This window comes from Balaenoptera ricei, chromosome 16 (genome assembly GCF_028023285.1).
Source record: "Balaenoptera ricei isolate mBalRic1 chromosome 16, mBalRic1.hap2, whole genome shotgun sequence".
Lineage (NCBI taxonomy): Eukaryota > Metazoa > Chordata > Mammalia > Artiodactyla > Balaenopteridae > Balaenoptera > Balaenoptera ricei.
Window position 1 is genome coordinate 5,031,818 of NC_082654.1, and position 27,538 is coordinate 5,059,355.

Sequence of the window (27,538 nt, forward strand, 5' to 3'; positions counted from 1 at the left end):
TTGAAAGACATCTTAAAAATAACCCCAGAGTAGAAAAAGATTTCAGAGTTAGGACCAGCAGCCAGGGAAGAGAGAAAGTGGCTGAGATGCTCTTCCTAGAACCACACACTTCTCTTCCCAAGAACCCCTACCTGTCTCCTTCATCCTGCTGAAGCTTTGCATCCTTTGAATATATTCATCCGTTGCTCCAGGTAGCTCAGGTCCTTTGCCAGAGCCCAAGCTCACATTTCTCGGAAGAGGGAGTTTCTCCAATTGGAATGTTTCTTTTAAGCTCCAGTGACCAATTCCTCCCTTAGTACATTTCCATTTCAAAGAAATCATTACCTTTAGTTGTAGTTCTCATTCATCCGATTGATTTTTCTTTAGTTTTCCGCAAGCTAATACACCACTCTCTTAGCTGCCTAGAATCTTAGGGCTTCTAATTCACTGCTTAATCTGTTTTTATCCTAAATGACAGATGAGATGCTTTCACCTATCAAAAGTAATTGTTTTTAAAAGAAATATGTCTTGAATAAATATTTTATCCAACCCACCCAGAGGTTACACAGTTGTGTTCTTTACCAGATTTTCTATAAACATACATTCCCCTCTCCACCCCCCTCACCCCGGAATGTTTAAAGGATGCTGCATTAAGGAGATTTTCATCTACTTTTAATTGGCTAGGGCTCTACAGAGTGTGGGATGCTCATATTTCCCGTGTGAATACCTTGGAAAATATTTCCATGCCAGAGAGAAAACAGATTCAATATGATCGAGATTTAGATTATCTCAGTGGAAGAATCGCTTTAACCTGTGTGATTGAACGTCCTGATTGAACCTGGCTCCATTCTTAGACATGCAGTAGGCAGATGAGGTTTACCACAGTCCCAAATGAAAGAGCACCCTAGCAACGCTCCGCTTTATTTTCTGATTTGAAATCCTTAGTCCATTTTACAGCATCCTTGGCCTTGTTCGTTTACTTGCAACACGGAGCACACTCTTCCCGCCTCCTCTTTTTATCAGATGATCTCAGCTACATTCTCTTGAGATGATCACCTTTTCTTTCTGAACCTCTCGGTTCCAGGAAGTCCCATTTCTGCAAGTGTCATGAACAGAAAACTTTTTAATTTTTTTCTGATGAAATTCCTTTGTTAGTTCCAAGACTGAAGTGGCTGCAGAACACATATCAGCGACTGCTTTCCTGCGGAGAACTGTGAGGTTGACGGGTGACCAGTCGGGTAGAATGACAACATTGATCTAACAGGATCAGGGAGGCAGCGGATGAAAACCAAGATGGCAGCTTGGACAAGCACCCTTTACAAATAACTCAGGCCAGTGATGACTCACCAGGATATTGGTGTGCAACTGCGGTTTAACCCGCTAACTAGCTCCGCTAACTAGCTCTAAGTCCCTCACCAGTGAAGATGTTTTATGGGATGCTCTTATTGCAGTCATTCTAAAATTCATCTGGTTTTCCAGGCAGTTGTTGGGAAAAGAGTCATATTCAATCACCCTCTAAATTTCCAGTACCCTGCACAGGAAATGGATGAAGAGTCAATGCTGTGGAAGATTCCAGAGCACTGTCTGAGGGCCCTCAGCTCTGGAGGGGACCCATGTGGCCCAGAACTAGCCTTATGCCCTGGCCAGTGAGTGCTTCACTGCAAGAATGACGTGAGTGAGAATCTCTTTCCAGTCCCTCGAGGATGAGGGGCTGGAGTCCCCAGGAAAGATGTGTGTCATAAGTCTGGATGGCGACTCCAAGGGGTGTGGTCCAGCCAAGAGGGGACTCAGCCAGTCCCAGCGTTGCTGCAACCTCTTCTTACAGAATGGAGTCTCCTTATGGGCACCTCCACTCTCTCTAGGCCTCCCCATCTCTCCCTGAGCCAAGCTGCATCCTGGGTCCTCCTGCGGTTCTCAGCTGATCTCCACTAATCTGAGCAAGGGCTGGACACTTTCTGAAGACATTTCTGAGTGAGTCAGGCCCCGCTCTCCCAGCCCCTGCAATGGAGCATTTGCTCTGTGCTCTGCACCAAAGCCGCCCAACCGTGCAGTAACGACGCCACCCTCTCTCTGAGCGCACACATGACAGAGCCAGCGCCTGAGAAAGGGGGTCAGATGGGCTGGCTGCCCTCTGGTAGGGCAGGAAACCCAGTGGGATCTGGGACTTGGGCTGGACTTAGGAAGCCTTGCTGGAAAGGTTCTTACACTGACTCGAAGACGAATCCTGCCTTGTGGTGCAGTCAAGTACTCAAGAATTACTGACCATTGAAATCATGTTCCTTTTTTCCCCACAGCAATTCTTTTTTAGTCCAAATGGAAAACGGTTTGCTCAGTTTTAATGCCCCGGGGGAAAAATGGAGAAGGCATAACTTTTTCTTTTTCCCCTAAAAAAAGGGATTTTTTTTCCTTTTTCTTTAAGCCAGGACATCTGTAGTTCTGCAAGCCCTTAGAAAGCCTAAACCAGACAGCGAAAGACACAGTTGCCTTTTGCTTGGTGGTTTGATTGGAAGGAGAAGGGACACATCCTGTCACTCACCCCCTCATTCTGTAGATAATTATTGGGCACCTGTGATGGGGGTGGGTTCAGGGAGAACAGAGGAGGAAGAGGAGGTGTACACGCAGCTCTTGAAGAAGGAGTGGAGAAAGAAGAGAAACAGGCAGTAGCTGGAGAGGGGAGTCAGAACGAGAGAGAATTTTTTTAAAGATGGGAGAAATAATGGCATGGTTGTAGGCGAGTGTGTATCAGCCAGTGGAGAGGAAAACAGTGCTGCTTGTCAGGGAGAGGGCGGACGGGCCAGAGTGATGTCCTGGATGGGGAGGGGGATCCCGGGCTCAGAGGGGGGAGGAGCGGCCTTGGACATGATCACGGAGGGCTGTCCCCGGGACAGGAGGGACAGATGCAGACCCGTGGACGAGGGTGTGACGGGGCCAAAGCTGCACCACACAGCCTGGGTATCACTAGCTGGAAAACTAATTACTTTGAAAAAGAATTCACACGTGAAGGAATGGAGCTTAATCACTCAGAGCTGCTCGAACTGCTTGGAAGGAAGTCAAACCTCCCTGGACGGATCAGAAGTCACTTCCCTGCCAGCTCTGCAGCCACGTGAGGCTTGTCCTGCTCCCGGCATCTGAGCCACCCTGGTACCCGGCTCCGCTGGGCGTTCACACATCTGACACTGACCCCATTTGAGAGACACTGTGTGATCAGCTGACTTCAAGTCTCTGGAGCTGTCACCTGCCTCTCCTCATCCCCGCTGCCACCACCTTTCCCTGGGCCACCACAGGCCACCACTGCTCCAGCGCTCGACCCCCAGGGCTTCTGCCACCTTGTAGCCAAAATCACTCCCTGAAAAGAGGAAAATAAAGGCATCCTTGCCTATGTTCATAAACTCTCATTGGCTCTTGTGCCTTATGGGGTAAGTCAAATCTTCAGGAGACACACAAGGCCATGGACAGACTGGCTCCCAAGTTCTCTGCATCTGTGTCTCCCAGGACCCCTTCCTCGCCCCGCCGAGAGACAGACTTCTCGGCTTCTCCAGAAAACTGAGATGTCTTCGGGAGCCCTGGCCTTGACCAGTGTGATTCCCACTCTTTGGAATCTCTGCCCTCCCAGCCATCATCTGGCGAGCTCTGTCTCATTCTTCAAGACCCAGTTTACATGTCACCTTCTCAGGGACAAGGAAGTCGCCCCTTTCTCCTCAGAAGAGGGACTCATTCCTGTACCTGTTAGGTGGGTTGACTCAGCGCCCACCAGTGCAACCGACCAGAGGAGGGTTTTGGTATTTACCTGCTCACGCCTCGAGGCGGGCCTTTGCCCTCCCGCCCCCCAATTCATGGGTGCAGGTGGCACCTGGCACCCAGGAGGCTGGGTGGTGGAAACACGTGTGAGGGGTCCTGCAGGGCGGGGTGTGGGGCAGCAGAGTTGTTACCGACTCTAAGCCTTGATTTTCTCATGCTCTGATCGTAAATCGTTCTTTTTTGGGGGCCAATCATAATGAACACATGATCTCTGAGCACTCCAGCCAAATTCTTGCTAATTGAACAGATTCTGGAATATATCAGGATTTTCAAAAATTTTGGAAATGCTGAGAACAAACCAAGAAGAGGGTGATATGATGCTCGCACCTGTAATTCCCCTCAATGACAACTGTGTTTTTAAAAGGAAACTCAGAGGATGAGAAAAATGTCACCCCCAATACTTAGAAAAGAAATCCAACCATTTCATCAAAAGTGGAAACTCGCTTCCAAACCCCTATTTTTAGTTCACGAGATGATGCAAGATGCCTCCTCTTTTGACTTGGGCACAAGGCAAAGTGCAAACTTCGTCAAGGCGAGGTTATTTTCAGGGAAAAGAAGACAGAGCTCCAGCTGAAAAGAATCCCAGAGCTTCATACATCACATGGGCTGTCGGCTATGTGCCCCCTTTGCTGACGCTGCCAGGCTGCTTCATGGTTTTCGAAGTGGTTAATGTTGGTTAATACTGGCTCCCTCACTCTGACTACATTTTCCTGAGAGCAGGGCTTCTATTTTAGACACACCCTCCATAGAGAAGCCTGGTAATTTTCAGTGCAGTGCTTGAACTAAGGGCTTTATTGAAAATTACTAGGCCTCAACCAAACACAATAAGACAGACAATTCAGAGCATCTTCAGGACAGAATGCTCGACTGCCACGATAAAACCCGACAGCAGGCTTTCCGGAGATGCAAAAACAGGTGGTAAAAAGAGAAAGGAAAAGGAGCAAGGAGTAATTATTAGCCCAGGAAGGAAGAAGTGCAAAAGAATGAAAAGGGAAACAGATGGAAATGACGTTTTTTGGAGAGAAAGAAACAGATGAAAAGACCAAAAGCTGGGCTGAAAGACATTCAAAACTTTTTTAAACGGTGGAAAAGCAAAAATAAAAGAATGATGTTTGCGAAGAAGAAATACAGAAAGATAACAGAACATAATTCAAAAACCGGAGTGTCCAATATGAAGGAGCAGAAAATCCATTCAGCGTTGCTGTTTTCAGAGCACAAAGGTAGACAGACTTTTAATACAGTCTGACCCCAGTCTCTGGTGGGTGCCCTGGGTTGTCCCCGCAGGTGCTGGTGTCCAAGGGATGGGGTGGGAACCCGCTCCTTTAAGGGCCTGCGCTCACGGTCTCCAGGACACAAATCTGCCTTGGGTTCTGTAAGTCCCTACTTCCCCTGGGTAGCTGCATACATTTAAAACAGTGAAAATTAGCTCTAGGATGTGTAAAGTTTCCACCTGTTAAGGACATAGTGAAGATTTCCTTAATCACATAAGGTGACGGCCTGTATCAGTGGCGCTATAACTGAGTCATACTTTTGCCAGGCTCAGGTACCGGGTAGAGTTCATTTTACAATTGTGTGGTCCTCAGCCATCACTGGTCTTCAAGTCCAACTGTAGTATTAAGGCCCATTACCCAAATATATGGTTTTAAACCAAAATTGCAATTTTTTTCCCCTAAAATGAAACACGTGTAAAATCAAACCCAAGAAACTCTTGTGATTTAAATACTCATGCGTTGCAGGAGAACATTTAGAACATGGACCTGGGATGGACCTTGAGTCAGCAGTGAAGTCAGAGCCTGTGGCCGATGCCAGACGGCCCTCCCCGCATGACCATCCCTGCCCGTTCACTTGATCCACCCCTGCAATCATTCTGACCGAGGATGTATTTCTAGCAGACGTACGGGAGTCCAGGCAGGAAAAGCCAGCCCGGGTCTTGGAAGAATCTGTCTTTATTCCATCCACAACTTCTGCAATGAAGGCAGAATGTAAGCAAGTCAGCATCAGGCTTGGGAAGCGAGCCTGCGGAAAAGGCACGGTCCCAAGACCGGCACCTCTGGAATGAGGAGCGGGATCTGCCCCAGGGGGCTGCCGGGCAGGAGTCGGAGGCAGGGGGGCATGCCCTTCAGACGTTTCCGGGGCTCAGAGTCTGCGCCAGGAGGCCAGACCACACACGTGAGACAAATAAGCCCCATGTTAGGAACTCTGTGGAATGTCTGAGCGATGGCGGCCTTTTCCAGTGTTTGCTCAAGCATTGGCCAGAATGTGCTTAATTCAATAAAAATGACACTGTTAACAGTGGGAGAGGCTGCACATGTCGGCGGGGGGGCAGGGGTACCTGGGAACTCTCCCCATCTGCTGCTCAATTTTGCTGTGAACCTAAAAACTGCTATTAAAAAATAGTCTCTTTAAAAAAAGTGACTGAATACCCAGTCTGTGTGCAGCACAGGGCTCCCGAAGAGGGACAAACAGAAGTGTCAGACACAGCCTGCTCTGTCCCCAAGGAGCTCCAGTCAAAGCAGGACCTGGTGACCCAGGGGTGGACCCTGGCCCAGCCGCATTGCCATTACTGGGAGCTGCTTAGAAATGCAGAGCCTCAGGCCCCTCCCAAGACCTAGTGAATCAGAATCTGCATTTTTTTTTTTTCTTCTTTGGCGGAACCATGTAGCACATGGGATCTTAGTTCCCCGACCGGGGATCAAACCTGCGCCCCTGTAGTGGAAGCGCAGAGTCTTAACCACTGGACCGCAAGGAAGTTCCCAGAATCTGCATTTTAACAAGATCCCCAGGGGACTCAGGGGACCATTAAAGTGTGAGATACTCAAAGGAGGGGATACAGGATACGTAGAAATAGCTCCTGGGAAGGGCAGGGAGAGCCCAGAGAGAGGACTCTCTCTGCACGGGGGGCAGGAAACGCTCCAAGGTGGAGACAGCATGGAAGCAGGCGGAGGAGGTGGGAAGGGGTCACCACAGGAGACGGCAGGTGAGAGGGGCCGCTCCCCATCCGGGGGAGACCACAGAAGGTCCCGGGGCTGGGAATCAACAAGCATGTTCAGAAAGAGGCAAGATGCTGTGGGTGACGAGAGGGTAGACACAAGGGCAGAGCCCTGCTGTAAGGGGCCTCACCTGCCAGGCAGAGGCCTGGATCTGCCTGTAGAGGAGGCTGGGGGACCCTGAGGTTTGGGCATCCTTGGAGCGATTCAAGCTATGACGCCATGGCCACTTTGTTAGAGCGCAGAACGGTGGCCCGGGGAGCAGAACGGCAGGGATGGATGTGGGTGACGCATCTTGGACTGGGAGCCCGGGGAGGCTGAGAGCTCACGGGGAAAACACGCCGGATGAGCTGACTTCTGCTCCGAGACCCACACTGTTCAGCAGTGTCCCAGGCAGAACCCGGCCAAGACGGTGCAGACCTTAGAGCTAGTCGGTCGGTGACACTCATCCCCGAAGGCACTCGGACACACAAGTCACAGTGAGAAAACGTGACTCATCCTTAAGAGCTTGGGAAACTAACAATATATAATAGACTTTGGTCAAAGCACAGAAGAAAACAACTGAGAGGCATAATTCTAAATTTTAAAAATAAAATACATAAGTACCAGAAAACTCCACCTTGCTCCAACAAAGCTATGTTGCTTCTTCCTGATTTCTTATGGTTTATCTTCATAACTGCCTCTGTTTCTACTCTTTCCTTCCCTCCCTACCATGTGCCTTGTCTGTATTTCCTTCAGAGGATCTTCTATCCATAAAAGAGCCCCTCACATGCCCGTCCCTCCAAATCCCCTAATGCTAAGAACAACCATACTCTGGACACTTATTTCAAATTACAGAAGTGACACTGGGTCACAAGAAAAAAAAAAATCCAATTTTGGTGCTTGTGATCATGCTTCCCCTTGTCATTCTGACATACATTCTATTATCTCCTGGCTTTGGTTCCCATTTCCTAATTCTCTTAGATTTATTTCAGTTTTTCAAAATATTCATTTAGTGTAAGGAATATATCCCAACGAGCACGTAAGCAATGCCGCCGCCTGTGATGACCCCAAAGGACATGCAGTAAAGCTTCGATTTACCAGCAGCCTGTGGACGGATGTGCTAGCAGATACCGTTCTCAACAAAAGCAAAGTCTTTGGCTCAGAGCTACACTCTCCAGGGGAACCATCAGCCAAGATACATGTACAATTTTTCTAGTAGCCACATTTAAAAAAATGGAATTAGGCACCTGGTGGCACGGTGGTTAAGAATCCGCCTGCCAATGCAGGGGACTCGGGTTCGATCCCTGGTCTGGGAGGATCCCACATACCACAGAGCAACTAATAAGCCAGTGTGCCGCAACTACTGAGCCTGCGCTCTAGAGCCCGCGTGCCACAACTACCGAAGCCCACACACCTAGAGCCCGTGTTCCGCAACAAGAGAAGCCACCGCAATGAGAAGCCCACGCACCGCAACGAAGAGTAGCCCCCGCTCGCAGCAACTAGAGAAAGCCCGCGCGCAGCAACGAAGACCCAATGCAGCCAAAAATAAATAAATGTATTTAAAAAAAAGAAAAAAGCTTTAAAAATGAGCAAACTCTTAAAAAAAAGTGGAATTAATTTTAGTAATATTTACTATACCTGAAGTATTCTTTCAAATGTAATCAATAACACAAAATTAATGAGATGTTTGACAGGCTGCCATAACAAAGTTCCAAAGATTGGACGCCTTAAACAAATTTATTTCCTTACAGTTCTGGAGGCGAGAAGCCAAGGCCGAGTTGTCAGAAGGATGCTTTCCTCTGAGGCCTCTCTCCTTGGCCTGTGAGACAAATTCCCACCCTGTGTCCTCACCTAGTCCTTGCTCAGTGTGTGTCTTTGTCCTAATCTCCTCTTCTTATATGGAGTTCAGTCATATGGGATCAGGCCCTATGTCCAAATAGTCACCTTCCGAGGTACTCGGGTTAGGGCGCCAACACATGAATTTCTGGTGGACATAATTCAGCTCATAAAAACAGTCTCTTGTTCACGCTGCGCCTTAGAAATCCAGTGCTGTTGTACGCTGATGGTGCGTCTGGCCAGTTTGGACTGGCCATGTTTCCGGTGCTCGTGGCCGCATGGGCCCTGTGACTCTCGTAGCCGACAGCTCAGGTCGGAGCCCCCATCATAGGAGGGCTGGTTCCCTGGGCACCTCTACCCAGAGGACCCCACAGTGAGCGGCCTTCCCTCACGTTCCCGTGGGCTGAATCACTTGCCAATTATCACCCATTTCAAGATATTTTTTTCCCCAAGCATCGACAGATGAGTATGGATAAAGGAGATGTGGTATAGAAACACAATGGAATAGCACTCAGCCAAAAAAAAGAATGAAATAATGCCATTTGCAGCAACATGGATGGACCTAGAGAAGATCATACGAAGTGAAGTAAGCCAGACAGAGAAAGACAGATATCATATGATATCACTTGTATGTGGAATCTATGAAAATGATACAAATAAACTTATTTACAAAACAGAAATAGACTCACAGACATAGAAAACAAACTTACGGTTACCAAAGGCGAAGAGGGGGAATAAATTAGGAGTTTGGGATTAACGTGTACACGCTACTATATATTAAATAGATAACCAACAAGGACCCACTGTATAGTACAGGGAATTCTACTCAGTATCTTATAATAACCTATAATGAAAGGGAATCTGAAAAAGTATACACATACATATATATAACTGAATCACTTTGCTGTACACCTGTAACTAACACAACATAGTAAATCAACTATATTTCAATAAAAAAAACAAACAAAACAGAACTTCAGTCTGGGCACGGAGTACAGAAATGTGTGCATCTAGTCCTTCCCACTGTCAAGTTCTGAATCTGCAGCAACGACCTCAGCCACTGTCTTATTCCAGAGAAGGCAGGAAGGATGTTCTTTCTCAAATCACCGCATATACCCACACCTGGCAGGTATAACAAGACCATGTCTCGGTCTTGTTTCCTAAATGAATGTGATTTTAAATCTGGCAGGAAGAGGCAAACTTACCTTCTGCTGTGACCTCCTGCCGCCCCAACTCCCCACCTGCTGAGACTTCGGGCGTCCTGGCCACAGGGAGCTGGAACCAGTTCTCAGGTGCTACTGCCCCTGCACTGCCCAGCCCGGTCACGTCGTTCCCAACCCCTCGCTAACCCGAGGAAGAAATTCAACTACGGAGGAGCTGGCCCAGCACCAGGTTCTGGAGATAGCTCTATTCTCACATGTCCAGTTGTGGGAAGCTGTGCAACTGGGGGATTAGAGGGACTATTACCTTTTTAGAACATACATATACTTAGGTAATTTCCACGTGCCTTGAGAGCCCTAGGTTAGAACCCCGCCTCACTTGTCCGATTAAACGTCCTGGTAGTTCACCTGGTTTATCTGGTAGATGTAGGCGCTACGTACATTGCCTTCCCTTCCGGGCACTTCCCCATCCACTGAAGCTGGTTGTGGCCGCGTGATTCGCTTTAGTCAATGACACGAGCACAAACGCATGTGTCATTTCTGGGCCAAGTGTGTAGGGGCCGGGCAGTGACTTGCTGTCCCTCTGAGGCTGCATTCCTTTGTGCTGGGACCTCCGCTCACCTGGGTCCCCAGAAGTGACGATGGACCGACCGGCAGCATGAGTGAGAAATCAATCTGGGTTGCGTAGCACCACTGAGACGGTGAGAGGTTGCAACCCCAGCAGATTCCAGCCCATCCCAGCTCATACAGAAGATGGATACTTACTTCCTTCTGTTAGTTTTTCCCCAGGAAATTTAATGCTCGTTGATGTGAAAACGACTTTTTTTTTTTTTTTTTTTTTGCTTTGCAGCTCATCATCCAGGTACTTGAAATTTCGTTTGATGAAATTTTCTCCCTCACCCTCATGTTAGCCTCAGAAAGATGCGTGAACTTCCGTTTCTTTTTAACGTTCTCGTGGAGAAGTTATGGGCATTCAAAAATGGCTTTTCAGTCTCTTTTGCCAGTACGCCTCTAACAGCTGCCGTGAAGACGATTCTCCTCAGTTCTGATTAACAAGTTCAATCAAGTTGAACATTCTTGACTCCAGGTGAGCTAAGTGCTCACTTTACCAGAGCCATCTTTCTGTCTCCTCCAAAACACAGAAACATGTGAGAACATTCCTTCAGCCCCTTTCTCTTTTTGCCTGTAATGCTTTATCACTTGAATTCGCTTTTTTCAAAACCAGGATTCCTCAACCTGGCCACTACTGACATTCTGGGCTGGATAGTTCTGTGTGGCGAGGGCCGTCTGCCTTGTAGGATGTTGAGCAGCCATCCCTGACCTTGACCCACTTGATGCCAGTCGCATCCACACCCCCAGGCATGATAACGTGAAAGGGTCCTGGTTGAGAACCACTGTTCTAAACTGAACACGTTCATTTTTTTCCCTCCGTATGAGACTGCTTTGGCTAAAAACAAAACCAAACCCACTTGGTTCCTCAATTTATTATTTATTGAAGGCCAGCTGTCCTGCTGTCCATGAGCACCTCTCATCTGTCCGAAATCACCCTTAAATGCTGAGTATTCACTCATTTGTTCGTGCATTCTTTCACTGATTTCTTTGTTCATCTACCAAATGCCCCTGTGTTACGTGCCCGGCTCTGTCTGAGAGTTACGTGTGTTGTGAGGGATTACACGTGTGTGGCCTCTATCTTCACAGAGCTCATGGCCTATGGGAGACTCGCTAAAGGAATACACGTGCAAATCTACTGTTGCAAATTGTGGTAAGTGCTATACAGGAAAAGAAGAGGACATTGTGGGCATCGGAGCAGAGGTGACATTAAGCTGGATGAGGACAAATGAGCCGAGGGCAGGAGCAGCAGAGGCCTGCCAGGCAGAGGCAGGAAGGGCTGGTGTGGGCGAGGACCCAGAGGGGGTGGTGTGGCCAGAATATAAGGAGCGAGGTGGGGAGGAGAGCTGAGATGTGGCTGGAGGGATCTCGGGGCCAGTGCTGTCAGAGGACGTGAGAACCCAGAATGGCTATCAGCAAAGGCACACACTCTTTCATCCCCAACGACCTCTGGCCCTCAGGCTTCCTGGGCCTCTCTGGGGTCCCACCTCCTGTTCTGCCCCTTCCATGACACCTGATTACCCTTCTCAAAAACATAATAAGCCAGAAAGCCATCGGGGGAAGGAATGGATCCACTTTTTTAGCAGTTTGTGGAGAAACAGAATTCCCCTGGCTAAGCTAATAAAATTTTAGCAATTGGCCTTAATTGTGAAACCATCTCATTTCTATGAAGAAATATATTCTGTTTCGCTATAGGACCAGGTGTAATTCATAGACCATTTCCAAGTGGCCTCTGGCCAATCCTCATGCTATTCTGAATATTTTGATTTTTGTCCCATGTCAAGGACCCCAGGGAATAAATAAAACACCCACGATCTTTTCAAAAGGGTTCGGTTTATGTCGACAGCCACAAAAAGGGTCAGCCATCATCCTTTCCCGACATGGGTGCTGCTGGGGGTAGAACTGGGTCCCCCCCCAAAAGATATGTTGAAGTCCTAACCCTTGGTATCTGTGAATGGGACCTTATTTGGAAATAGGGTCTTTGGGCGTAATCAAGTTAAGATGAGGTCACACTGGATGGCGTGGGCCCTAAATCCAATAATCGGTGCTCTTAGAAGAGGAAGATTTGGACACAGTGACACACAGGGAAAAAGCCACACGAATACGGGGGCAGGAACTGGAGTGATGTGTCCACAAGCCAAGGGCTGCCGGCATCACCAGACACTAAGAGAGAGGCAGGAAGCAGATTCTCCCCCTGAATCATTCTCTCTCAGAGAGCACGGCCCTGCCGACACGCTGACTTTGGTTTTATAGCCTCCAGAACCGTGAGAGAACAGATCCCTGCCCAGTGGGTAGGCCTATGTTACCACAGCCCTAAGAAACGAATACAGGTACCGTCATGGAATTCTCTGTTCACTTTTCTCAAGGTTAAAAAAAAAAAAAAGAAAAAGGCTGGTAAATCAGATGAGTTAAGAATCCTGATGAAGGCACAGAATGAGCTTAGAAGTCACTTTGGTGGCAGATTTTAAAAACTTCTTAACTGAAGGAGCCCCTTTTTTTTTAATAGTTACTATTTATCTGAATCACATGAACTACAGTGATGAGATCTATTACTGGCTGATTAAAATGATGGCATGTTTCCTTTTAGTAGAAGTCAACAGGTTAAATAATTTTGTTTGAGCCAGTTAATGGAGAGGTCACCAACATGAGCGATATTGGTCTTGCTATGGGATTAATATTTTGGTGACAACAGAAAAAACGCAAACTGTCAAAGGAAAGCATTAGCTCTAACGTAGCCAGAAATTCCCCCAAATCAGTGTCCCAGCCTGGGTTCTCCCTGGCAAGGACTATGAAAATACTTGCGCTTTTCAGTCCTAACTTTCAGTAGAGCATCTACAAAAGGGTGATTGATTTTTTTTTTTTTTGGTAGGATTTCTACTTAGAAGTGCCAGCGGGAGGGCCATGCATAAAACCTTCAGATATACAATCTGTAACAAATTTCTGGTACCACAAACACCATGTGTTAAAAAGTGTGTTTACAACGCTGCAAGAAGGTGCACACAAAGAGGAAAACACCAGAAAAACGGCATTTTTTTTTTTACCTTGCCTTTGTCGAAGTAGTGGATGATTTCCTGGTAGAGCCGCTCTTTCAGCTGTCCCTGTGTTGTTGCCTGGTACCCGTCCCGCTGGGTGAGGTGGGCCGCGCACACGTCCTCCGACCACTGAGGCAAAAGCAAAGTGTGAGCGGTGCCAGGTAAGGGCACGGCCAGGGTTACCGTTTCCCTACCGTCAGGTCAGAATGCACAGTAAGCCCTGAATTCGGTGTGGGCACTCGGGCCATGATTCCGGGGATCGTTGGAGATGCTGCCATCAGGCTGTCAGGTCTGGAATTGAGGGCAGAACCTCTGTGCAGAGGCCTCAAGACGAGGGAAAGAAAGAGGAAGGCAAAGCTGGGTCTAGATTCACACAGAAGAGAAACCCAGCAGGTTCTGGACAGCACAGAACTGTCAGCTTGCCCCTGATGCCTTGGAACCTTCCAGATGAATGAGGAACCGGGTGATCTGTGGCTGCCTCAAGTGGGGCATCCCTGGGCGGCGGCCTCAGTCCTGTGCTGCTCAACATTTTAATCAACAGCAGATGGCACATGGATTCCACTTACAGGTCGTAAAGAAAGCTCCTTACAGACAGGGAGGTGTCTTGGGATCTTCAGCTCTAGGCACGTTGCCTGTCGCAAAGGCAGGGCTTGGCCAGCGTTTGTGGACGTGACAGTGGACTTATGGGATGAAGGAAGGATGCATCAAAGTGAAGGCAAGCTCATTTGACACCTGAACTCCTAGACTTATGCTCAAGAAATCAACGGCACTAAATATAGGGTTCAATAAACTTCAATATTTGGTGGGGACCTACTATGTGCAAGGCACCAGGTCAAAGATGAGTCAGAAGATGCCTGCTCCAGAGAGAGTGCTATTACAAATTAGAGCACAGTGGTATATAATAACTCTGCAGAAAAGATTTCATGGGCAATTTAAGGGCGGGAGGCAGGACGAGGGGGTCTGGGGTGGCTCCTTGGAGGAAAGAATCAGGATGGGCTCAACTCATCAGTTGGACTCAGGAGGTGGGTCTTGACCCTGTTTTAAGACAGGACAGTGAGGATGTTACCAAGAAAGCAGCAGACTTGCAGGCTGCCTGGACCACAGGGGGGTGGGGGGGTCCCCACTGGACTCAGGGCTGGCCAGGCCACATCTAGAGCAACGGGACCAGCTGTGGTGCCACATTTTAGGGGTCATGACAAATGGTCAGGAACCACTGGGGCAGAGGGCAAAGGCCCCAAGGGACAGGCCTGCAGAAGTGCAAAGCTCCCTAAGGGGCGGGCTCTCACAGCACACACCCCCTCCCACCTTCCCGAAGCCAGAGGGGCTCTGGAGCACTCCGTGTTGGACCCCAGGGCTCCAAAGAACAGGGTGAAAGGGCCATGGGGCCAGATGGGCTCTCCAGCACCTGGAGTGTCAAGTAAGAATGAGAAACCTTTACGCTGCTGCAAATTCTTTCACCTTCAAATGAGAAGTGCGTAGCCCAACCATAACTGGGAGTTACAAACTCAGTTAATTGTGGCATTTTCACCACATGGCCAGATTTCTACTTTTATGGAGGGTGAAAGTAAAATTTCACATGATTCTGAAATGTAACTACAATAAGATAAATAAGAATAAGAAAGTTTGGATGCCAAATAATTTCCTTGGAGCTTAAAATCACCTAAAAAAATATTGAATGGAGAAGCAAAACTCCTTTATACCTTCCACTTAAACAATGAGTTGAAATAACTTGATTGCTAGGCGAAAGGCTGATGTTTTTATTGCCCTTGTTTTTTTGACAAAACAGCCTTAACCAAAAAAAGAAGACCCTATTTGAGGAGTTTTACTTAATGAACAAGAATATATCAATCATGGTGAAGAATTTTCATAAAGATACAAGTAACGTTCTTTAGTATGTTGATTAACCAGCATGAATTCACATTTACTGCAATATCAAAACATATTTAGGACAAACTGCAAAATGTAATGATGTAAAAGATATGGAGAGCGATTATGTGGCATCTAACTGGAAAATTCAAAACCCCAGTGGAAATAATAATGCAACTGGGCCGATGGATTTGGGTTGTGAAACATCCTTGTACCGTTTGTGACAAACCCGTCTGTGCTCAATAAGTGCAATGATTAAACAAATGATACTTCATACACATATATCTATTTTACATTCACACGCCCGTAGAAAAGTTTATGTACTATGAGAGAGAGTAAGGGTGACCAAGCAGCTTGTCGAGCCCACTTTAATTTCCCTGGTGTAAAAGAAATATCTTCGTAGTTTCAAAATCACCTTGTTACTAAAATTTGGGTTTCTGGGCTTCCCTGGTGGCACAGTGGTTGAGAATCTGCCGGCCAATGCAGGGGACATGGGTTCGAGCCCTGGTCTGGGAGGATCCCACATGTCGCAGAGCAACTGGGCCCATGAGCCACAACTACTGAGCCTGCGCGTCTGGAGCCTGTGCTCCGCAACAAGAGAGGCCATGATAGTGAGAGGCCCGCGCACCGCGATGAAGAGTGGTCCCCGCTTGCCGCAACTAGAGAAAGCCCTCGCACAGAAACGAAGACCCAACACAGCCAAAAATAAATACAGAAATTTAAAAAAATAAATAAATTTATAAAATTTGGGTTTCTAACAAATGAAAGCCATTAGAATTCAAAGTGGGACGGCTGGTGTGAGATGCCCCAACTGATATCTCTATCTTCATAAATGACAGTCCTTAGGAGAGCTTCATATGGTGCAAAGCCAAAGGGGTACCATGGATGACTATGGATGAGGCATTCAGATTGAAATGAGTCTCATTGTGTTTTCTTTACAAAGGACTCTTGTTTTCAGGCAAAGGTAAATCTCCACACTCCAGTGTCCCTAAAGCAGCTTATGAGTACGCATATCACACAAGCTACTGGAGAGTTCAGGACTGGGCCAAGGGCTGGAAGATTCTTGCTGGGGCTTCACTGCCTAACACGGCATCCTCCTTAGTCCTCTCATCACCCAGCAGACACTGCTTAATGCTCATTTTTAATGTAATCTCATCTGGTTTCCTTTCATTCAGTTTTTGGTATGCGGGGGCTGGCTTGAGTTTAGACACAGGATCCCTTGAATGAGCAATCTTTATGTAGGGACACTCAACTCAGTTCTAACTCTCATAGCTGTTCCTCTTTACCTAGTTTATAATTTTTCAATTTTTTATGAGGGTATAATGGGAAAGATGATCTAGTGACTTGCTAAAGTTTTGAAGTATAAAACTAGAAGTTGTAAAGAAATTCCCTCATCTATCCACCTACCTACCCACACATCCATAAACCCACACATCCGTCCATCCATCCACATATCCATCCACCTACACATCCATCCACACATCCATCCATCCATGAATCCATCCATCCATCCACCCACACATCCATCCATCCATCCACACATCCATCCATCCACCCACACATCCATCCATCCACCCACACATCCATCCACCTACACATCCATCCACACATCCATTCATCCATCCATCAACACATCCATCCATCCATGAATCCATCCATCCATCCACCCACACATCCATCCACCCACACATCCATCCAACCACACATCCATCCATCCACCCACACATCCATCCAAACATCCATCCATCCATGAAACCATCCATCCACCCACCCACACATCCATCTTGCCATCCATCAGTACAAACAACCACCCAGTTATTTACTGTGGGTCCACTCTGCATGACTAACTGGGCTGAAAATGGACATGGGGAGAGCATGAATATATTATGGCAAAACACACACACACACACACCAATGTCCAAAGCTATCTGAATAACAAAACGACACTGAGAGCTGAAAGCTGTCATGCCAGACCTATGCTGAGGGGTAACATCCCCCAGGAGAGTCAGGCAGGAAGTCCAACATGAACTGATGGACCAACAGGAGATCTCAATGGAACCGCTTAGAACGCACGGAGAGAAAAGTCATGATCTGGTCCCTACACTCTTTGATAAAATGAGAGGTGGGCTCATCCTCTCTCTTAGCTATTGTACCACAGAAGTTCCTTCTTATGGAGGTCGCCCTCCGGCACTACTGGGTCCTGTTGGCAGGAATAAGGAATCACAGAATCTCTAACTCACTGCTGGCAGACCAATGATGGGTGTTTAAGATGCTCAGTGATAACCTGCTCTGACATCTTGCCCAATTTGCATTCAGGAGAGCCAGATCTATAATCAAAGTACTTCTTAATTATCTTCGTTTATGTCACTGCATTGAGTCGACATCCATAAAATCTTAAGTTCTAGGTTTACTGAAATTGGTCATGGAAAAATCAAATGTTAAATGATCTTAGAATTTATAACGACAGGATCGTGAAAGTATATGGTAATTTTTACTACCTTCAGAAGCTTCGCATGGAGAAGCAAGGTATAGGCTGCTTCAGTGTAGTTATCACATTCTTTGTGCAGGTCACAGAGCTTGTACAGATACCTGAGACGATAAAACATAGGTACATCCTTAACGCATCACCAAATAATTTGTGTTGAGAACTGCAAGAGCTAAATTCTACCTTCAACAGTAAATCATCTCTATACTTTCTTTTTACAATCTTCACAATGCATAATGCCTTGGAAGCTTCTGGTACACAAAGCACTAAGAAAAACCAACCAGAGTAATACACAATAGATATATTTTTAAAATTTAAGTGCTCTCTTTCCAGGACAAGACTGAAGATGGCACAAGGAGGTGGAATTATACTTCAAGGTTTCTCATTCTTTCTCATCTTTTCCAGAGTTTTCTTCATACAATTGAAATGAGAGTACACAATGTTTGATTGTGATTTCTTATATTTCTATTGAGTCCAAATATACACACACACAAAATCCATAAAAATACAAATCCATAAGAATAAAGAGCTCCAATGATCACAGCGAACGTGATCAAAAGAATTCCTCTGCCATAAAGAAATAAAAGTTGCTTTTCTAATATAAAGCAACCTACATCTTTTTTTTTGTATACACTTCTTTTTTTTTTTAACATCTTTATTGGAGTATAATTGCTTTACAATGGTGTGTTACTTTCTGCTTTATAACGAAGAGAATCAGCTATACATATACATATATCCCCATATTTCTTCCCTCTTGCATCTCCCTCCCTCCCACCACAGCCTACATTTTGGATAAAAGAAACTGATTTGTTTTCCTCAAGGTTTATTATATTCACATGGTACTGTTTTTAAAGGACAAAGGTAAAAAGTCTTAGAAATCAAAAGTTAGAAAATCATGTTTTTGTTTACTATTTATACAAATAAATACACTAGAGACTTAACAAAAAAAGAAAGAAAATAATGCTTAATGTAACTATCATTAAACTCTGATGCCACGTGGATTATATAATTATTCTGGTCTCATAAGTGGTAATCTTATTAAATTTTGACACTGGCCCCTAAGAGTGACCAAGAAGGAGAGGGTACCAATCATAGCCCACCACCCTAGAGAAAAAGGCAAGTGAAGGAGAAAAATCCAGAAGAAAATACGAAATTTGAGAATTTGGTACCCAGGTAAGAATAGACTGAAAATTTGTAATATTGCCTTACTTCTGATAAAGTTAAGACTGGACTTCTCATTTGATCATATGGCTTACTGTGAAACAATAAAATCTGTGGCAGTGCTTTTTTTCTAAAGGGCCACAAGGGTCGGCCAAGAGGAACAAAAACCCTGTGAGATAATAATTTTCTTCTGAGCTGGCTAAGGATGCCCCCCACCCCAAATCTCCGCATCGGCACGGACAAACTGCACCAGGCCTGATGATACTTCTGGGAGCTCCACCAAATTCAAACTCTAGCCTTCACGATTCCCTACAAGATCAACCCCTGTGGCTATAAAACACTTTTTAGCATGGACTTGACAAACAGCAATTATCATAAACAGGTCGAGGGTGCAGACGAGCCAGATGCTCACATACCTTATATACATTTCTTCTCTTTCAATCTCTTTGTAGAAATTCTGAAAAATCAAACCACAACGCTGTTTTAAGAAACCTGTTCTATAAAAGGTGTCACGTACACATTAAAAATCCACAGTTCTTCAACCTGTGTCAAACACAGCCAAATGGACCCAGATCTTTGGATATGAACCATAAATTCACATAAAATGCAAAAACACCTTACACTGCTCTTCTTTTTTTTTTTTTTTTTGGTTGGGGGGTGGTGATTCTAATGAATAAATTTCCTATCCTTTAAACAGTGTAGTGTGTATATGTTAATCCCAAACTCCTATTTTATCCCTGCCCCCCACTTCCCCTTTGGTAACCATAAGTTTGTTTTCTAAATCTGTGAGTCTATTTCTGTTTTGTAAATAAGTTCATTTGTATCATTTTTTAAGATTTTACATATAAACGACATCACATATCTGTCTTTCTCCATCTGACTTACTTCACTTAGTATGATAATAACTAGGTCCATCCATGTTGCTGCAAATGGCATTATTTCATTCTTTTTTATGGCCGAGTAATATTCCATTGTGTATATATATCTCACATCTAAACAGATAGCCAACAAAAACCTACTGTATAGCACAGGGAACTATACTCAATATCTTGGCATAATCTATAATGGAAAAGAATCTATATATTCAGATATATATAGACCTGAATCACTTTGCTGTATGCCTGAAACTAACACAGCATTGTAAATCAACTCTATTTCAGTAAAACAAAAAGGAAAATAAAAACATGCTTGGCAACAAATTTTTAAAAATTAAAAAATGAAATAAACGCTGTGATGGCTTAAATCTACTTCTGTCATTTGAAAGTCACCTGTTTTCAGTTAAAACAAAGGATTACCCAAAGATACCCAAGGATTACCCAAGATCTTCACCATTCTTAACCATTGTAATCTCATTAGAAGCGAAAAAAAAATTCTGGAATAAGCATCATCAACATGATTGAAAGCATGCTGGGTCTAGCCTCACTTACCAAGAGCCGCAAGAAGGCAACGTGGCATTATAGACCTGATGTCCAACACAGTAGCCACGAGCCACATGTATTCAAATAGAAAGTCAGTTTGATTAAAATTGAATGAAGTTAAAAATTCACTTCCTCAGTTGCACTTGCCACACACTTCTGAGTGCTCAATAACCGTATGGAGCCAGTGCTACTGTCTTGAACAGTGTAGATACAGAGCATCTCCATTACCAAGAAATTTCTATCGGAAAGCGCTGTTCTAGACAGGCCTTCCAAACACAGTAAGAAAACCGGTTGCTGCTTAAGAAACACCTCGTGTACGGCATTGATAGAGGAAGGTTAGTTAGCAGATTATCAACAATGGGCTACTTCTACATATTGTAAACTATTTTCAGGATGGGCATAAATATTTCTATTACAATTACATTTCTTAATGTGAAATCTCTATAAACACTCTAAAACCTTTATCGTTCACGAGGCACCAGAAAGGTGCAGAACAGTCACCTAACAAGGTCTAAGGTATGGAAACACCATTGCCACTTTCAATGTGAAATTTAGCACCTGCACACAATGTTAGAACTCTAGAATGGGGGCCAGAGATTACTAGTGAATAGCACCATCATAAAGGCATGCAATTACCCAAGAAGATGAAACAGCCTGTCTCATTTCATTAGCCAAAGAAAGACACTGCTTCCACAATTGATCTCTCCGAAAAGAAATCATAAACAAATGCAGAGAGTAAGCGGGGCGCATTTAGAAAGACGCACCGAGATTTTCACATTTTGCAGCACCTGAGATTTGCGTGTCCTCTGGTTCGTGTGCTGTGTCTGGGTAATGAGGATATTTTCAGCTGACGGCTCGGAGCGATGTAACAAAGGGAACCTACATCAAAGGCAGAGGATGAGCCCTTCACTTCCAACTCCCCAGTATTTACACGCTACGATTTCACACCACCCTCTTCTGCACTCCTATTTTTAATCCCTTCCTAAGCTTTTGATCATTCTCTTCTACAATTTCTCAACGGGGATATCATGCGACTTTCCTCCCTCTCTCCGAGATACGGAAGTGTCTCCTATATCCTGCCTGCTCTGCGTTCTGTTCCCTGCCTAGGACTTCAGAAACCTCCCTAGAACTGAAGGAAGTTCATCTCAAATCCCAATTTCTTTATAAAACTTTTTCTTTCTTTATGTAGAAGTTCACACCGCTCGGTGCCCCACTTCTGGGCTCTGCGGGCAGCCTCCCACCCGCCATGGTCCTCTCCGCACCAGGGCTGACATCTGTCCAAGCAACCCTGTTGGGACTAGGTCCCCAATTCCAGTCCAGCGCTGTGCGTTGATCTTTCAGAGCGCAAGCATTTTCACTGTATTTCAATTTTGGACTCCTTCATAACTAAGACACATCCTAAGAGTTTTAGAATTCTAGTTGGAACCACCTTAATTAGCCTGTAGAGGGGCCATGAAGGACCTAACTTATGTCTGTAAAACAATGATTCTACCAGTCTTGGGTATGAATACGATGATAAGTGCAGAGAAGAGCCAGGTGACGCACAACAAATCATGAACCAGTAATTAAAGATTGCATGATTATGAGGTGACGATGAAATTCCACTTAATTACAAATATGCATTTTGCCTAGCGGGAACCATGATCCAGTACTCATGCAGACCTGCTTGCAGAGGCGCCTCTAAAGGACCAGGCCGCTGGGCAGAATCACAGCCCCTGTCTCTCATTTTTTAATTTTAATTTGTTTTTTAAGTGATAGGGAGAGTAGGACATTAATGAGCCCACACAACTTAGAACGTTCCACTAACTCTATTAAAAAAAAAAAATAGGGCTTCCGTGGTGGCGCAGTGGTTGAGAATCTGCCTGCCAATGCAGGGGACACGGGCTCGAGCCCTGGTCTGGGAAGGTCCCACATGCCGCGGAGCAACTAAGCCCATGCGCCACAACTACTGAGCCTGCGCTCCGCAACAAGAGAGGCCGCGATAGTGAGAGGCCCGCGCACCGCGATGAAGAGTGGCCCCCGCTTGCCGCAACTAGAGAAAGCCCTCGCACAGAAACGAAGACCCAACACAGCTAAAAATAAAAAATAAAATAAAAAAATAAAATGTTGTATAATTTGTGTCAACACAATTTAAAAAAAATAATAATAATAGTGTTGGTTTTAAAGGAAATTTTGCAATGAGCTTACATTTATTTATTGATGAATAAATCTTACGTTCTTTATTTTTTAACCTTAGGATTTCAAGGGGATTTCTGCTTAGTGATCAGTTGAGTACATTTTATATGTTTCTAGATGTATGTTTATACATCCATACTCATCTAGAGATGGAGAGACATATTCACTTCTGTGAAACTCTATTTGTTTCACAAGAAAAGTACCAGGAGAAAAGGTAAAAATGGACCCGGAGGTTAGAAATATATTTATATGATTAAATGTTCTTGGCAGTGAATATTAAGAGACAGAACATCTATCTATAAAAATCCATTTTTGTTTCTCTGTCATCCATAGACCTCTGTTTTTTAAATGAAAGAATTGTGATAGTCTGGGATCCATCTTATCCTCCCCAGGAAACAGTTAAGAATAGAATACTTGACTCTTCATGGAATGATTCAGGATGTTTCAAGTTGAAGGAAGTGAATGATGTCCGATAATCTCAGGATGAGAGAGGAACACACCATTACGTCAGGAACTATCATCTCAGGTGTCCTCACAGGACCTTATTTTTCTGACCCTGATTCTGAGTCTGATTCTGAGTCTGATTCTGACAAAAGGCCCCGTTCAGAGCTTGTCACCATTTCTCCACTAGGTTTTGCATCCTGGTGAGCATGAAAGATCCTGCTTGAAACAAATAGCAGTCAATCATCAAAGCTGGAAACCTAATCAACATAATAATAATTCTTCCTTCTGGACACAAATGGGCCTTTTGGATCCTCCTTAAAGCTCAGAGGGAGCACTAGAAAAGTATGCCCATGGTAGGGAATGTTTTTGAAAAGGTTTCTGTTTCTCTCCTGCAGAAAGACACTGATCTCTATTTCGTGTTAACCACATTGGCATCATCAAAATAAATTCCTACGGACAGACGCAAGAATGCAGGAAGACAACAGAGCAAGAGCCAGGCTCATTCCTGAGCAAACGATCGAGGCCCTTACCTGGGGCAGAGCTCGCTGCCGCCCTAGCACAGTCAGGCTACAGGTGGATGGACAGGCAAACATAGCCAGTGGGCCAGATCTCGGGGATGGATGCCAGTAACTCCTACAGTGGCCCCCGACCCTTATGATGCACATGCAAACATATTTAGGTGTTTCAAGCTCAATGATTCTTTCCTCAGCCATGTCCAGTCTATGGATAAGTCCAAAGGCATTCTTCATTCTGCAAGTGTCTAGCATTTTCTCTTTGATACTTTCTTAGAACTCCCATCTTTCAGCTTATATTACCTGTTCTTCCATAATGTCTACTGTTTCTATTAGTGCCCTTAGCGTATTTATCATGGTCATTTTAAATGCCCAGTCTGATAATTCTAAAACCTCTAAAGTCATGTCCAAGTCCAGCTCTGATGTCCTGTCTCTTCAAACTGCGCCTTTTTTTCCCTTTAAGACACCTTGTTATTTTATGTTGAAAGTGGCCATGATGTACTGGGTAAAAGGAGTCCAGTACCGGCTCCAGTGTTCGTTTCTGCTCCGGGAGGCTGTGATTCTCCGTATCACAATTTTGGGAGCAGGAGTTTTCCCTGTGGATCGAAGAAGAGTTGTTGATTTTCAGTTTGCCAGTTTTTTCCTTGCGGTGAGGAGAGGAGTAACGACTTCCTAGCTCCTTTTACATACTGGACCAGAAACCAGAAGTCCCCCGTGTTTAGATTTTCAAGGAAAAAAAAAAAAAAAAAAACTTGCTCTGGAAATGTTTACCATTGGCCAAAACTGGTTGCCCGGCCCCTGAATGTAGGGCTGAGACTGTGCGAGGTTTCAGCGGCCGGCTCGTCGTGGCAAAGCTCAGATTCGGTGTTGACAATAAAGGAGATGGAAGGTGAAAAATATTCCTTTTTGTTTATCTTTTTAATCCAAACATCTCTGGTGGTTTTCAAGAATGAATGATGTGTCCTGCTCCTCCTGGCACAAAAGTCCGCTCCCATAAGCTCAAAGCGCCTACAAGTCCGTATGAATGGGGGAAGTCACGGCAGGGTAACCACCTGCTATCCAACAACCAGGTGGTGATGAGGACAACCCAGAGAAGTAAAGAGAAGAAACCAGGCACAGTGTTTCCTTGCGTTCCTGCGTTGGGACAGGCGGGGGAAATTGAGGAAAACACTACCAGGGCCAGGAGTCTGCTTGTCTAGCTTCTAGGAAGCAGCAGAGGGGGAAGACGCAGAAAGATGCAGAGAGCGCTGGAGCCAGATGTGGTGGTCACGTGGCTCCTGAGAGCCACGAGGCCAACCAGCCATGCCCTGCAGCTGAGCTTGTCGTAAAGCTTCCTAGAAGTTCATCGCCCTGAAGCATTCCCTGATGCACCACAACTACGTCAAAAACTGATGTCCACAGAACCTGACCATGTCACAGTGACAGCAGCTGTGCAAGACGCCAGTGGATGGCGGCGGTCAAGTTCACCCAAGCCATCATGTGGCCACGCACGAGTTTCTTATGGCTGCCATAACAAATTACCACAATCTCGGGGACTTAAAACAATAGCTCTGCATTCTCTTTCAGTTTTGGAGGCCTGAGTCTGAAATCCAGGTGGCAGCGGGGCCACATGCCCTCTGAAGGGACTAGGGGAGCTTCCTTCCTGCCCCTTCCAGCTTCCGGTGGCTCCAGCTGTTCCTTGGCTTGTGGCCACATCACTCCCATCTCTGCCCCTCTCTTCACGAGGTCTTCTGCTCTGGGTCTCTGTCTTCTCCTTTTCTGTCTCTTATAAAAATACTTGTCATTGGATTTAGGGCCCACCTGGGTAATCCGGGACAGTCTCATCTCAAGATCTTTGACTTAATTACATCTGCTAGGAGCGTTTTTTTTCCAAACAAGGTCACGTTCACAGGTTCTGAAGATTAGGATGTGGACCTATATTCCGGAGGCCACCATTCGACACACTACAGGACATGTTTACAGTCTCCTAGTAATGAAACACTTAGGCTCTGTCAACCGTAAGGGTGCTCCCCTGATTACAAAATAAGGTGGCTCATCATTCTGAACCAGGGGAAGAACAGTGTGAAAACACCCAGAAGGAAGATGATCGCTGACGTGCTTAAAGCAGATATGCAAACAGTTCTTCGTTCCTCCTTCCCTCCCACAGCCAAGGAAACAGGCAAAGCATGCTGTGTCCTGCTCTGTAAAGCTCTGTGGCCAGCTTTCACAAGGCTTTGAACTTCTGGTTCAATCTCCGGCTTCCTGGGAAGACCGGATATTTAACTTTTCACTCACCAGCACGTTGACAGTGCAGCTCATGCGATTTTCTTTGTTCTCATCATGCATGATGGTTCTGTAATCCAAAAGTCTTTCCATCAGGTGCACGACGAGCTTTACAAAAGTTTCTCCCGTTTTGGCGAGGTATTTGTGCTTCCTGCAGTGCTCTAAGAGACTGAAAAATAATTACACACACCTTGTTAATCACACTCAGCAAAAGAAACGTGACTGAGGTGCAATTTAAAATATTTTCCATTATCAACACTTTTTAATTATCTCTGGGCTACAAAGTTCATTGTCGTCTAATTACAGTCTCTCTGTCTCTATTCTGACATAAATCCCACTGTTAATCAACACTTACATTTTATCAAATAACACTTTGTACTGCTCATCGCCTCTACCTCCTTCCACTTCATGATCCAGCTTGGTGATGATCTCATTTTCAAACTATAATTAAACAGAGAAAGCGTAAATAATCAGCATGGTGGATATTTCATTTCGTGACTTGAGCGTCAATAATACATAAATCGCCGACAGATCATCATCGGAGAGTTGCCCTACACCTTTGAAGCCTGATTTCATTTAAGAGTTGTCCTTCCCGGGGCTTCCCTGGTGGCGCAGTGGTTGAGAATCTGCCTGCCAGTGCAGGGGACACGGGCTCGAGCCCTGGTCCGGGAAGATCCCATATGCTGCGGAGCAACTGGGCCCGTGAGCCACAACTACTGAGCCTGCGCGTCTGGAGCCTGTGCTCCGCAACAAGAGAGGCCGCGATAGTGAGAGGCCCGCGCACCGCAATGAAGAGTGGCCCCCGCTTGCCGCAACTGGGGGAAGCCCTCGTATAGAAATGAAGACCCAACACAGCCAAAAATAAATAAATAAATTTAAAGTCCAAATTTAAAAAAAAAAAGAGTAAATGCTGAAATAATGAATGATGAGGATTGAATTAAAAAAAAAAAAAAAAAAAAAGAGTTGTCCTTCCCAAACTTCTGGGGGTTTCTGATGAGCCCCTGTCACAGGGGGAATCTTTCATTTTCCTTCCCTGGTTAATGAGGCCTTGATGCATATTCTGATCACAGGAGCAAGAGCCAGAGAAAGACAGACAAAGAAACTATAGGGAAGAAAAATCAAGGAGCAACATGAAAAAACATCCCAAACTTCATCCTTATGAACAAGTAACAGTTAAAATAGCTCCTTGGTTCTTGGAAAAGAACAGATGCTGTGTCACTTGCCCGCAGAGTTCTCTGCAATCTGAAAACAGGCAAAGGGCCACTTCCCTGCCATTCCTTGATGGATCCTAGTGAAATACCTCACTCTGGGTGAAAAACAGAATAAAAAACAAGAGGGGCAATGCCTTTCAGACAGACCAGCAGACACCTCAAAAAGGTCCATCCCAGGCCTTTCCTTGAATTCCCCAAAGCTTCTGATTGGATTTCCAGAATATCGTGGTGCGAAAGGGTACTCACAACTGATGGTCTCTCTGTCTCATGCTTTCAGGAAAACTCTAAATTCTGGAGAAGAGCGACTCTCTAAAATGTTTTCACAGAGGTCATGGACCCCATGGCCGATCAGGCTGGAAATAACTACCTCAATAATGATGGACATGCATCCCCATCCTCGCTGCCCAGTCCCCCATCCCTGGCAAAATTCAGAGCCACCTCAGTACTGGGACTCTGGCCAGGTGAATGCCCCTGTTGCAAGGGGGTCCTGCAGTTACTCATGGATGTGGGCCAGGTAGGAAGAAGGGGCTGCAAGAGCTTTAGCTCCCTAGAGATGGTGGCACCCACGCTGAACTGAAAGAAGATGGGCAAAGGAGGAATTGAAGGAAACAACAGCTGAAT

At 45.5% G+C, this 27,538-nt stretch overlaps 1 protein-coding gene across 3 annotated transcripts in view; it reads right to left on the reverse strand.

Moving 5' to 3' along the window:
* Nucleotides 1-27,538, reverse strand: part of DOCK1 (dedicator of cytokinesis 1) — a 527,932-nt gene that overhangs the window by 50,569 nt on the left and 449,825 nt on the right. For 2 of the 3 annotated variants that reach the window (XM_059900693.1, XM_059900694.1), the window contains exons 34-38: nt 26,062-26,147; nt 25,719-25,875; nt 19,312-19,352; nt 17,748-17,838; nt 13,393-13,512 (exon numbers count right to left, since the gene is read on the reverse strand). In XM_059900693.1, coding sequence (XP_059756676.1) covers nt 13,393-13,512; nt 17,748-17,838; nt 19,312-19,352; nt 25,719-25,875; nt 26,062-26,147 — 495 coding nt within the window. Of the gene's footprint in view, nt 1-13,392; nt 13,513-17,747; nt 17,839-19,311; nt 19,353-21,124; nt 21,193-25,718; nt 25,876-26,061; nt 26,148-27,538 lie in introns of those variants that run through there. The other variant, XM_059900695.1, reaches the window with a different exon arrangement.